Source organism: Danio rerio, chromosome 6, assembly GCF_049306965.1.
Source record: "Danio rerio strain Tuebingen ecotype United States chromosome 6, GRCz12tu, whole genome shotgun sequence".
In the NCBI taxonomy this organism is placed as follows: Eukaryota; Metazoa; Chordata; class Actinopteri; order Cypriniformes; family Danionidae; genus Danio; species Danio rerio.
Window position 1 is genome coordinate 21,480,001 of NC_133181.1, and position 13,232 is coordinate 21,493,232.

General features: G+C 34.6%; 1 protein-coding gene across 3 annotated transcripts in view; it reads right to left on the reverse strand.

The window, feature by feature from the left end:
- Positions 1 to 8,837, reverse strand: part of ten1 (TEN1 subunit of CST complex) — a 9,070-nt gene extending 233 nt beyond the window's left edge. The window contains 3 exon segments of one of the 3 annotated variants that reach the window (NR_136942.1): positions 1 to 79; positions 212 to 369; positions 8,665 to 8,837. The exon segment at positions 1 to 79 is cut by the window's left edge and continues 232 nt beyond it. Coding sequence is in view for 2 of the 3 variants with exons in the window: in NM_001326366.1 (NP_001313295.1) it covers positions 1 to 79; positions 212 to 369; positions 8,661 to 8,776 (353 nt within the window). In the remaining variant the exon portion in view is untranslated. 3 annotated transcript variants of the gene reach the window in all.
- Between the last annotated feature and the right edge of the window lie 4,395 nt (positions 8,838 to 13,232).

Below are 13,232 nucleotides of genomic sequence, written 5' to 3' on the forward strand. Positions count from 1 at the left end.
ATGGCTTCTTGCATTAGTCTGAGGTCTATTGCCTCAACACAAGCCAAAGAACGTGCACGCAGTATAACTCCACTTAATCCTGGAATCAGAAGCAACATTAAAAACTGGTTAAAGCAACCAACCTAATACCATTCTAAACAAAATTACACAAAAGCTTCCATATTTAATGCCGACAGCAGCCAGTTTATATAAATGTCTTACCCAAACTCACCATTAGTCCTTTCGATTTCACCAAGAACAAAATACTGAGCTCCAAGTATAGGCTGGAAAGGTTCAACAAGTGTTGTCTGTACTGAGACATGGCACTGTGCAGAAGATTGCTGATCTTTCAGAATGGCTTGGGAACAATCTGGCTTGTAACTTGTAAGTCTAGATGGAAAGATGGACACATTTTATAAACATATGCAAACAATGAGGAAAGTCAAACAATTAAAGAACACTGACCCAAATGCAACGTTCTAATAAAATGATAATAAAACAAAAAGGGGCGAGGCAGTGGCGTAGTAGCTAGTGCTGTCGCCTCACAGCAAGAAGGTCGTTGGTTCGAGCCTCGGCTCAGTTGGCGTTTCTGTGTGGAGTTTGCATGTTCTCCCTGCGTTCGCGTGGGTTTCCTCCGGGTGCTCCGGTTTCCCCCACAGTCCAAAGACATGCGGTGCAGGCTTAATTGTCCGTAGTTTATGAGTGTGTGTGTAAATGTGTGGGTGGATGTTTCCTAGACATGGGTTGCGGCTGGAAGGGCATCCGCTGAGTAAAAACTTGCTGGATAAGTTGGCGGTTCATTCCGCTGTGGCGACCCCGGATTAATAAAGGGACTAAGCCGACAAGAAAATTAATGAATGAATAAATGAATGAATAAAACAAAAAGGTACAAAATAAAAAAATGAATAAAATAAAAACAGAAGAGAGAGAATATGATCCTGCATCTGCAAAATTTGATTGATGGCAGACTTTTAGACTTTTGGTCTAATTTTTATTTATTTATTTTTTATTCCTGATAGATTCTTGTCAATGTATTTAAATTCCAGTATTTAGATCCCTTTAATAGCCATCGTATCCACCTGGTCGACCTTTTATACATAGACTAACATTTTTGTTTTAATTGCTTAATACTATCAGAGCTGTTTCAGAACAAATCAAATGCAAGCATGGGCCAAAAAAATATTTTCAAGGAGTGCACCTTAAAGGGTTAAATACTATAATACCAGTAATTATAGTGTAATCAGAATAATTAAATTAAAATTCCAATAATTAGATTGTAATTAAACTAAATACATTTTAAATACTTAAAACTATAATCGCTGGTGAACAATGCACCCTTCAATGTAAAATTTGAACAGAAGTAAAACATTTGGCATTTAACTCAAAACAACTGCTGCTTTCAACAGATCATTTCATGTTGATAAAAAACATTTATTATGTTTAAAAGTAGAAATCCATTTTATAAGAACATCATTTTCATTAATATGAAAACACAAAGAACTAATCAATTCGTCATAAAGAGATGAAACAACAAACGGTCAAAAAGTTAAATTTATATATATATATATATATATATATATATATATATATATATATATATATATATATATATATATAAGGCATGTAGACAATCAAAATGATCTGCTGCGGTTCAAATCAATCATTAGAATGGGGAAGAAGGGTGATTTAGATTTAAGTGACTTTGAACGGCATGTGGATAGACAACATCAACCGTCTTTGGTCAGCTCAGTATGGCTGGCTAATTGCCGCCGCCACGCTGTCTCTCAGTAATAATAAATATTTTAAAATAGTCACAATCCTTATAAATGAACTACATAGTTGCAATTTAAACAACTACATTCTTGAATAAAAAAGCCTCAAAAGTACATTATGTTGCCTAACAGCAGGAATATTTTTTAATTTGTAGTGTCTTATTGCAGAATATCGCACGGTTATCACCCAATAAGATTTAAGAAGCAGACAGAACAGTTGTATAAATAAATAAATCAATTAGGGCTGTCAAAATTAGCGTATTAACGCATGCCATTATTTTACAAAATTTAATGCTTTAAAAAAAAATTGCGCAATTAATGCAAATGCAGTTTTTTTTTATTTCCTGTTTTCCTGCGGTTCTAGGCGGCCGCTTTGGGTGGCAGAATAGTGAACGAACCCCCCAGTCCTCACTTTCATCCACAACACCCACCCCCTCCCTCCCGGTCCTCACTTTCATCTGCGTCACTTTCTTTTTCACATTTAGGTTGAGGGCGTTCACCTAGAGCGCCAGTTCAGCTTGCTCCAACTCTGCGCGTGTTTAACGTGCAAAGAAATATGGATAAGACCAAGGAAGCGCTTTTAGAAGGAAAGTTTCAGTATAAAACAATTCCTTTTGCTTCAACAGGCTATCCAGCGGTAAGAAGTCTATAGTCTTTGGCCTTTGATGTACCGGGGCCTAATCGGGTCAAAGCGGGGCTTTCTCAGGGCCAGCGGCCGGCCTTTTACCTTGGGTCAAAGAGGGCCAGCTGGGGCTTCGGGGCGGAGTGAAAGGGGAGGCAGACACTTTTCTGATCGCACAGGAGTACATTCGCCAAACAAATAAACAAATAAATAAGGGAAAGAAAACATATAGCCTTATAGGCTGGGGTCTTTTTGCCATATTAAAGACAGAGCAGACAGTAAAGGTTGTCGAGAGTTTTTGTCAAGTTTAAAAGGTGTGTTTGTGTGCGTTTAGATGCCTGTATGTGTGTGTGAGACCGAGCAAAAAAGAGCTCCTTCACAGATACAATGATATTAATCAAATCAGGCAAACAGAGCATTGATGGGTGAGTGAAAGCAGAAGCTAGGCAACCTTTTTTTCTGTCACGCAGTCCTGACTGCGCAGTGCCTCTTTAAGCGCACCAGAGAAAACTGCATACTAAATGTGTTCTGTGTCCTCAAACAAGTGTTTATGCTTTTATATGACGTGGTAAAATTTAAAAATGACATTTTAAATAGCCTACATGTAGAGCCTTATTAGTGAAAAGCTGCTGAGCGCAACAGAATATAGGCTATATTTTATTACTTGCTTAACTTAACACTTACCTTTAGATCACAGAATAATATGCAACATCTTTAAATAAAGGGGAATCACCTATTAAGATATAGCCTATAGGGAAAAAGTAACATGTTTGAGCTCTCGCCGAAGCATTTGGGCTGAATGTTTGACAGCGTCAATCTAAATGAGGATGTTATAAAATACATTTTCTACCGAGCTATTAACAGAGAATTTCTGTAGTTTTATATTATGGATGGGTGCGTTTGCTCCGTTTGTGGCAAGACTATTCTATCCACGATGCGGTGAGTCGGCGAGTAAATGAAGATGATGAATGAGAACACACAGGTATGTGCGTATAGGCATATAATGTAATGCTGTACAGAAACATTTCGTTTGTTGGTTTGTTTGGGTTGTCTTCATTTTAATGATTTCGTGATGGTGTGCTTTATCTGCCTGATTCCCGCTGAAGTGGGCAGGTTGTGTGACTTTTGATTAAGGGGATGTTCTGGGGGCGGGGTTTGCATGACTCTGCAACTGCAGCTACTAGCCCGACAGTGGAAACGCGACAACCTACCACGTACTGACATCGTACTCTATCGTCGTGGGGCCCTTGCATTTTGTTTGGAAATGAAAATGGGGTTGACATCAGAACCCAACGTCAGGCCAACCTCAATGTCCAACGTCCAACCTAAAATCAACCAAATATCAACATCTAATGATGTTACAGCTTGACGTTGTGTGAATGTTACCACTATGACGTCTATAAGATACTAGATTTTTGTTGCCTGATGAATAAATGTCAGTATTTGACATCAGTATGACGCTGGTTTAAGATGTTGGCTTGACATTGGGTTTTGATCACTTTCAAACACAACCAAAAATTAACCAAATATCAGCGTCATTTGACATCATTATTGGACATCAAAATACCATTGTCCGTAGACGCTGTATAGACATTGAATTTTGGTCAGCTGACATCACAACCTAAATCTAACCTAATATTACATCTTATGATGTTATGTGTCTGCTGAGCAATAACTAAATGCACTACAGAATGTTACATTTACACACACATGTACAAATTACATGTAAATGCATCAGCTTTTTTACAGCATAATACCCACTACTCACGAATACTTTTGAAACGGCTACTTTTTACTTATACTTTGTGTAATATTTACAACAGCTACTTTTACTCTACTCGCACAACATTTTAGCCAAGTAATGGTACTTTTACTTGAGTATGATTTTTCCTATGTACAAAACAAAACAATTAATGTTTCATTTATCATGCTCTGTCATTTATTTAGTGGTGTCAGATAATATATTGTTTACATTAATACTTTTTCAGAATTCATGAGGACACTATTACACTGCTTAATGTGGATGCAGGCAGACAAATAACAGCATTGCGAGAAAGTTAAAATCTCATTCATTTTCTTTTCGGCTTAGTCCCTTTATTAATCTGGGGTCGCCACAATTGAATGAACCGCTAACTTTAACTCTGGAAAACCAGACCACCCGGAGAAGACCCACAGAGAAAATGCAAACTCCACACGGAAACGCCACTGACCCAGCCGAAGCTCAAACCAGTGACCTTTTTGCTGTGAGGTGAACGTGCTACCTATTGCGCCACCGTGCAGCCCAAACTTGAAATCTTTAAAGTACAATGTTTACATTTTGTATTTTTAGCATCGATTTTATGTTGGACCTTTAATCATTAGTGTTTGAAAAGTGTTTCTAATATTATAATTAATAATTATACATTCTTAATTAAACATTTGCCCTGAAGTTTTAAATAAAGTGAGAAATGATTACATACGATAAAGTAGTGTAGTTTAGTGTTTGGGGTTACATTGAAAACATTGTTAAATAACATTGCTTAGGAATATTTTTCAAGCGTTGAATACAATTTACCAACTTTTTTTTGACCTATAAAATGTTTTAAAAGACTAAAATGAAAAGAGTAACTTGTTTTTGGTTTTCACTTTGTAGTCGTGTTTCAGCATTCATGAGAAGCTTAGAAAAAGCCAAAATCATTAATCATATTTTCTATCCATGGTACTACATTGCTGTAGATGACAATTTTGAAGTGCTTCTGCTCTCTTAAGTGCACAATATTTTTTAATTTTTAAACAATGCCTATAACATTGCTTTGGGATACAGCGAAAATTATTTGGAGCAATGAACTTTCTCTTTATTTGTCTGAGTGAAGACTTGGTTAATGATTTACAAATCACAATACAAAAAGACAATTGCTCAGTTGGCCTACACTTGATGGTACTGAACATAAGCTTGCAATATGCACAGAGATCAAACATGAGCTGCCAGTGTTCTGTAAAATTATCAATTTTGTTGTATAGGGTGAAAATGTCTATTATGTGGTTGAAAGCTTGTTGCAGTGCTGATAAATGTGCATTGTGATACTTTCAGGCTATGATGCTGATGACATTAAACCTTGTAACATTCAAAATGCAAATGGACCAAATGTGAATACATATGTTTTTATGCTTTTCCTCTGTTTAGGCAGTGTTTTAATTCCTTTCTAAAAACAAAATATTCTGTATGACTACAAGGGATAATGCTTTACATGTTTTACACATCAACATGCATGGAATTTAGTTTTTCACTAAAAATGAAATGTGAAATACTGTTGTTTTATATTTGCTTATTATACCACTAATTAGCTCTGAACCAACAATAATTAGGTTTAAATGTTTTATAATGCATGACTAGCATAGTATGTATTGAATTTATAAAGTGTATGAATAATTACTGATAAAACAAGAAAAAAATATTTAACTCGAGTCAGTGATAAATTGTTAACACTTTTGAAAATGTTACTTTAACACTAGCTGGTGTGGATTATATTTACAACAGTAAAGTTTTACAATTAAACCTTTGCTAAGCCACACCCGGAAACCGCCACACACCAATCGTGGCTTTGCAACTGTAGCTACACGCAGGAAGTCTGTCAAGCTTTTGAGCGAGGGAAACAAGCCAAAGCGTTGTGCGTAAATTTGATACCTGATATCCTAAAAGTTTGGACAGGGTGGTGGAATTTTTTTCCCTTTCCAAAATCTAAAACCTAAGGGGAAAAATGCCAGCATGGATCAAGCTCTGTGAGAGGCGCTAAAAGAGCGAGATTAAGTTGGTTTTGTTTTTGATATTACTGACACATAAGTGATAGATAGCAATAACTCAAAAACCTCTTACCCTAAAATAATCTAAACTGTGTTCATACAAAAATACAAAGCAGGTTATGTTTCACAGCTGTCTTGTTTTTTTTTTTTTTGCTCTATTTTATGGGCATTGCTCCGTTTAAGCAACAGCTGTAAAAGCGAACACAATCCAGTGATATTTCCATCTGTTTCAAGCTACGAATATTTGGATTGCATTTCAACAGAACAAAACAGATATGATCACAAACTGAGCCCTTGCGATCAATATACTTAACCCGCAGCTGTTTCTCAGTAATTTATAACCCCCATGCCCATGTCAGAACTACAATTCACAGATGTTTTCGTCTGTCTTTTGAGATTTAGTCATTGGTGATGATGTTAAAGCACGTTAGTGTCTGCTTTTATATTTGATGTCGGATTAATATTTTCTGGTATGGAAAATCTTTGTTCACTTCTGTTTTTTTATATTTTGATTTTCATTTAAATTTATTTATTTCATTTAACTGCAAATTAGAATAGAACTGTTTAAAAAGCACTCAAACATGCTGACAGTTAAAGTTACTGTCATTGTTATGGATAAATGATGCTGATATTTGGCACATATCCATAAATTTCCCCCTTCTCGCCTTTTCTGTCTATGAATGAGTTATGTAGAAGCACTGTCCATGTGTGTTTCCTCGTCAGTCTGTAATGCTATATTTCATTGCACTAATTTACCCTTCGCTAAGCCACATCCAAAAACTGCCACCCACCAATCATGGCTTAGCTACGCGCAGAGGCTCTGTCAAGCTTTAGAGGGAGGGCAACAAGCTAAGCGTTGTGCATATGGATTGTGCAAATCTGATACCCAGTTTCCTTAAAGATTGGACAGGGTGGTGAAGTTTTTTTCCTTTTCAAAACCTAAAACCCAAGAGGAGAAATGCCAGCGTGGATCAAGCTGTGGAGGGGCCTAAAGCAAAAGCAGTGGAGTTAAGTTGCTTTTGCTTTAAACATTCACATTCAGTGATAGGCGGCAATAACTCGCACACCTCTTACCCTAAAAAGATCTAAATTGTGTTGCCAACAAAAATACAGAGCAGGTTATGTTTCTCAGTTGTCTTTTTCTATTTTTATCCCGCTTGATATTATGAGCACTGCTCCACTTGAGCCCTTGCCATAGTAGTCATACTAATAGCAATCATATTTCCATCTGTTTCAAGCTACGGATATTTGAAATTACATATCAACAGAACAAAACCGAGATGTGATCAAATACTGAGCACTTGCGATCAATATACAGTACTTATATATATACTAATATTTGCTCAAAGGGAAAATCTATCCTTTCACTTCTGCTATTTATACTTTAACTTGCATTTCAATTTATTTATTTATTCCACTTAACTGCAAATTAGAATAGAAACTGGATAAAGAGAACGCAAACACACTGACATTTATAGCTACTGTACATACTTAAGAGTCAAAGATGCTAATATTCAGCACAAATCCATCAGTTTCGCCTTTCTGACTGCTCTTTCTGTGAATTATGTAGAAGCACTGTCCATGCATGTTTGCTCATCGGTTAGTAACGCTATTTTTCATTGCACAACAACAGTTTATCAGGCTTTTAGGCTAAAATAGAGAAATCACATGATGATTTACATCATTTACTTTAATCAATCGGAATGTAAATGAGACTTTAACCAGTACAACAAAAAAATTTTCTGAAGACAATCCTCTATTGCACCTTTAACTTTTTACACCTTTCAAGCAACTTTAACTAGCTGATTTTTACTATAATGTAATAACATGAACCATTTATAAAGCTGCTTTGGAACAATAATACAAATACACTTGAATAGAATTTAAATGAAGGAGGAGTCATTTTCTGCTGAAGTAATGCACATATTAGATAAACCTTTTCACTGTTCGCAGCATGTCAGTAATGCAAGTCAGAAAAGCAAGAGATTAAATGCAGCTTTTGACTCCTCGTTTTATTCCAAAAGATTATATATCTAGCTAATATTGAATTCCAGGGAACGAGTGGACATTGTTTTTATTTTCACTGTGCTGTTTTCCTAAAGGCAGCTATAATAGTGAAAAAAGTAGTTTTATTTCACTATTGAGTCCAAATAATTGTCCAAATGCTGCGATGGGTTCTGTTTAACAGAAAAGAAGATATTTTGCAGAAAGTGGGGAACCTGTCAGCATTGACTTTCATATTTTATGTTTTTTTTTTCTATTATGGAGGTCAAGCATGAGAAAAAGGATAACTGAATTTTAAATTTTGGTTAACACAAATCAATGTCTCAATCAATGTATTTTTTTCACTAAAATTGCCTTAAGAACATATATTTTAAAAAGCAAATCATAATGTCATGAGTTTTACAATGCAACATTTAGAAATATACCTGAAAGTAAGATCTACTTTTACACAATAATTCAACTAGATTATACCGTTGAATAAAGTAAGTGCGATTAAACTGTACCTACAACAACTTTGAAATCCACAATAGACGGACCTGCCAAATGTTCGAACTGATGCTCCATCTTTCAATGTGCTGATCTCAGAAGGAAAGTGATATACGGCCGGTGGAGGTAACATTTTCGCTTGTAAAATCAAAAGAAAAGCAGATCTTCTTTGGTGGTTGGCAAACCAACCTGAATGTGCGTATTCCGACATCTACTGGATTGGAGTAGAATAGCAGTTCTCGTTCTTGCATATTTTAATGACAGTTGGCATAAAACTTCAAAGATTTGTGGGCAAATATCGCAATAATTATTTGAATGGGGTATATGCACACGGATTTCAATAGTGATGGGCAGAGCAAGGCATGAAAAAAAGGCAGCCGTTAATCAACGAGATTAGCCGAGTGCAGGCGGGGGCGGAGTTGAAAACGGAGCCCTCAAGCCGGACAGTTCAAGGGCTCAAGGTTGCGGCAGTCATGATAACCGATCACTTGGCGTCATCATCATTTTTAATTTTTTTAATACAACAAAAGATTTACAGTACAAATAAAAAAGAATACAGTCAAATTAGTTCATTTTACACAATAAGAGTATTATGAAATAAATAACAAGCGCATGAGAGAAGGGGAAACGAAATGGTAATATAAACATAAAAATGAATAGTAAATACAAAGCAATAAGGACAAATTCTAAACAATTAAAACATCCCTCTTTAGACTAATACTTCTTGTTTGAATATGCTAAAAAGGGGTTTGCATTTATTTACATTTATAGATATAAACTTTCCAATATATATTAGTGTAAACCTCAAAACAATTGTTTTGATTAAGTCTTAAACTTAACTCTTAAAATGATTAAGATTATTTTAGATAATGAAGCATTTAAAAAAAAACTTTAATCCAAAAAGATTGAACAAAAGGACATTCCTAAAATAAGCAAGCTACACTTTAAAAGTTTCCTTTAAAGAGCAAGGTATAATATATATATATATATATATATATATATATATATATATATATATATATATATATATATATATATATATATATATATATATATATATATTTCTTGACAAATTGAGTTAAATAACTATTTTATTAAATAATTAGAAAATTATTGATAGGATTATATATATATATATATATATATATATATATATATATATATATATATATATATATATATATATATATATATGAAATATATTATTTAAATCATTCATGGAGCTGATTGCAGTACATAGTCTGTACAAAAATGTTTTGGAACACTTGTGCTTCGGGATCTTAAAATGAAATTTAAAAAATGTAAGGTTTAAAATATTACAAAAATGATAACTTTCTATATAAAAACCACTGCTTCCATGCCTTTTTCATCTCGAGGGCTTTTTTTCAGTTTATTTACGACAACTTGCTTTTGTAAAATGTTGTTATTATTTTTAGTAGTAGTATTTATTATATGCATATTGATATTTGTTTTATTTAAAACAAGCTTAGATTTGGTGCATAGAACATATGGTGCATAGAACGTGTGTTTGGATATAACTCAGTATTTTGACCACACTACGTTATTATTGTTCATTTATCTGTTTGTGGAAATTAGAACGGAATTCAGAAATAGTTTTAAAACAAATCTTTGCGCTTAACAACAAATGAAAATGAAAATAATTATGTAGGCTAATGGATGTTTGTGCATACAACACGTTTCCTTATCCACGAAAGAGAGAAAGTGAAAGTAAAGGCCGATTGGAGGACGGTCATTCTTTATCCTTGCTGCAGATGATCTGTTTAACTGTTTTCTTGCTAGTGAAGCGTTCACTTTTTCCACTTACAAAGTCCGACATGTAAACAGCAAATGTGCCATGGTGGCTCAAATCAACTGACTCTTAAAGGGAATTGGAGGGGTCATTTTCACTATAAAATCATTTATATACATATCACACTAAAAAAAACATTTTAAAATTTGTTTGAAACGTTTGATTTAACCACATAGTTGTTGTTCCGCAGTTCTTCTCAGACAATTTGGTTCATTTCTCATATCAGAATTGAAATTTGCAAAACATTAAGTGCATTTCTTAAAACAATACACATATAGCAAAACACCATGGATTACCTGCAAAAGCCAGTCTGTTGCTCAAAATCCATAGTTCATCTCTAAAAACTACATTTCTGTATCAATAAATAGGTCAGTGCCGTTAGAATTACGTCATTTTGTCCTTGTGTCATTGTGTATGAATAAGACAGTCAAATTACTCAGTCATGTTGTCAATACAACAGTGTACTTTTAAGGGGTGTTCTGGTGTAAACGATGGCATTTTTTTCTGTTTGTACTATAATTTGTTGCTCATGTCACTGTGACACAGAAAGTGCAGCACTGCATAGAAAAAAAAAATAGAAATGTGAACATAGGACAACCTCCTTTTAGACCTTCATTAGAAAAGTCAAGATTTATGTGGGAGAAATTTACCAATTGTAGACTGAGTTAGAAAAAAGTCTAATAAAAATGGATAGAAAAATGCAAAATATTATGACAACTTGTTCAGCCATTTTGCATGTAAAGACTTATGCCATGAACAATATTAAAGTTTTTCTCAGTCACTTTAGTGCATTTCTCACAACCCTATTTACATTTGCACAATAGTTAATGCATTTCTCAAAACAATTAGTCATTTGTACACATCATAGTAGCAGTTTCTCATTGCTTCCAACAAATTGCAAATACCTGTGGACATGCATTAATTGCTTTCATACAACTCTCTGCTGTTTTATAACATTATCGTTTGTTTATGTCATGTCAGGCAAAATTAACTAAACTTGTGAATGCTGAAAAGTCATTCCATATAAAACTAATAGTCCTAATTTCATTACTTGAGTCATTCCATACAAAAATGTTAAACTAGTTGTCAAAATCTGTCAAGCTAATTTTCTAAAAAAATTTTTTTTTTTTTCCAGAAAATGTCTCCTAGATTGAACAATTTCATTAATGATTTACAGATCTATGTATGTTGTAGGTTATGTTCCAATATGTACTGCAATAATGTTCACAGTTGTGCATAGCTCTACCTGAAGGGAGTTTATGTTTGCTGTAAACAAGGGTGTATTTATTCTTTTGCACAACGCTGTAAATAAATTGGAATTGTAAAGAGTTTATGCAGTAAAAATGTAAATCATACATATTCAGTGTCTTGTACCCAGATACTTCACAACAGTTTTTCTCAGTGACTTTGGTGCATTTCTCACAACACTATTTAAATTTGCACAACATTCATTCATTCATTTTCTTGTCTGCTTAGTCCCTTAATAATCCGGGGTCACCACAGTGGACTGAACCACCAACTTATCCAGCAAGTTTTTACGCAACAGATGCCTTTCCAGCCGCAACCCATCTCTGGGAAACATCCACAAACACATTTACACACACTCATACACTACGGACAATTTAGCCTACCCAATTCACCTGTACCACATGTCTTTGGACTGTGGAGGAAACCGCAGCACCCGGAGGAAACCCACGCGAAGGCAAGGAGAACATGCAAACTCCACACAGAAACGCCAACTGAGCCGAGGTTCAAACCAGCGACCTTCTTGCTGTGAGGCGACAGCACTACCTACTGCGCCACTGCCTCGCCATTTGCACAACAGTTAATGCATTTCTCAAAACAATTAGTACAAACGGCAAAACCTAGTTGATAACCTCCAAAAGCGTGTCACTTGCTTAAAATGGAAAGCTCATTCCTCAAAAGCAAGTATTCATATCAATAAAAGTGTCAGTGTCTTCAAGATAAAAAGATCTGACACCATTGTTTATGAACAAGATAGTCAGATGGCTTTTTCATGTTTTCATTAAGACAGTTTACTCTGAACATTTTTTCCAATGCAAAAAAAGTCAGATTTTGGTGACGCTTCCTGAAAATGCTCAAGACAGCACTGTATACTATTTGCACAGCCATTTGAAAATACAGTAAAGATAGACCACTGCATTTAGTGAGATATTTGAGTACGACACTGAATATGTGTTTCACATTTTTACAGCATTTGCTCTTTGCAATTCTAATTTATTTAAAGCATTGTGCAAAAGAATAAATACACATTATTTACAACAAATATAAACTTCCTTTGGGTAGCGCTATGCACAATTCTAAACAATATTGCAGTGCATATTGGAACTGAACCTACAACATACACAGGTCTGTAAATCATTTATGAAATTGTTCAATTTAAAAGACATTTCCAGGAAAAAAAAAAAAGATTACTTTGAAATGAGGACTATTAGTTTTATATGGACTGACTTATTCAGCCTTCACAAGTTTAGTTAATTTTGACTGACATGACATAAGTGAATGATAATGTTATAAACAGCAGAGAGTTGTATGAAAGCAATTATTGCATGTCCAGAAGCATTTGCAATCTGTTGGAAGGAATGAGAAACTGCTACTATAATGTGCACAAATGATGAATTGTTTTGAGAAATGCATTAACTGTTGTGCAAATGTAAATAGTGTTGTGAGAAATGCACCAAAGCCACTCAGAAAAACGGTAAATGCAGTGATGTCTAATTTTACTTTAGTTTTCAAATGGCTGTGCAAATAATATATA